This window comes from Aplysia californica, unplaced genomic scaffold (genome assembly GCF_000002075.1).
Source record: "Aplysia californica isolate F4 #8 unplaced genomic scaffold, AplCal3.0 scaffold00310, whole genome shotgun sequence".
In the NCBI taxonomy this organism is placed as follows: Eukaryota; Metazoa; Mollusca; class Gastropoda; order Aplysiida; family Aplysiidae; genus Aplysia; species Aplysia californica.
Window position 1 is genome coordinate 656,965 of NW_004797580.1, and position 1,151 is coordinate 658,115.

Sequence of the window (1,151 nt, forward strand, 5' to 3'; positions counted from 1 at the left end):
TCTTCTTCTTCTTCTTCTTCTTCTTCTTCTTCTTCTTCTTCTTCTTCTTCTTCGTCTTCTTCTTCCAAGTATTTCTACTGAAATCTCATAAATATGTTTCTTCTTTGTTTGTTCGTTTGATGTTAGTACGATTTTGTTCCCCCTTTCCTGATTCTATCGACGTTTCACATTGGTGTTATCAGTATTGCACCTCCTGCAATTGTCTCTCACTCTCAGAACGCAGTGATTGCATGAGCTATGAAATTACAACTCTAATCTAATCTGTTGTATGTGAGGAACTAAAATAAATGTATTGTTAATCTAGACAGCTTTATTTATCACCTGAAAAGACAAATACTTTCTTTGCTTGCTCATATTCAAAAAGGTCTCCTTCAGTTATACCGTTGAAAAAAACCCCCAAAACTCAACAAGGGTCAACAAGAGTTGACGAATGAGTTGTGGCCCCTTCACTTTGGGATGCTTGGTTAAATATTATGTTATTCCTGCTGTTCTGAATATTGTAGGGAAAGGAAAAGGAAAAGACAAGCCTGTCAAACCTAAGAAAAAACGTGGAAAATCTGGAGAGGACAACGAAGCTTTTGAGGAAGAAGAGGAGGAGGTCAAACCGAAACCACCTCCTCCACCACCACCACAGGGTACAATATTATTTGAGAAAAAAAAATTAACTAGAAAAAAAACAGCATTCGGTTGGGGGTTTTGCTTTATATTTCATCTTTCCATTAACACACTCTAATATTAATTTTAGAATTTGCTGCACTGTTTTGTTCCTGATCTTGGAATTAGCACTTGAAATTGATGCACTGAATTCTAATCCAGTTTAACTAGGCACCACCTTTTGGGTGAATCATAAATTATTATTCAACTCTTTGCACCGCAAGTAGACCTTTACAACTTAGATCTATATTTTTTTTCTCAACTTTTATTTTTTCAGTGCAATTTTGCAAAATCGGTTTGGTCAGAGGGTCTGCTTTATATTGGTTATTGCACTCGCTGACCAATGTCAATCCATATCCATCTATCTATCTATATATCAGTCTATCTATCTATTTATCTATCAATCAATCTATCTATCAATCAATCTATCAATCTATCTATCTATCAATCTATCTATCTATATATCTATCTATCTATCAATCTGTCTATCTATCTAC

General features: G+C 34.8%; 1 protein-coding gene across 1 annotated transcript in view; it reads left to right on the forward strand.

Annotated features, from left to right (window-relative positions):
* LOC106012275 (otoferlin) overlaps nt 1-1,037 on the forward strand; it is a gene marked incomplete in the record, with an annotated part of 19,492 nt that extends 18,455 nt beyond the window's left edge. The window contains 1 exon segment of the mRNA XM_013084694.2: nt 503-1,037. Within this exon segment, the coding sequence (XP_012940148.1) occupies nt 503-733 (231 nt within the window).
* Nucleotides 1,038-1,151: the final 114 nt, after the last annotated feature.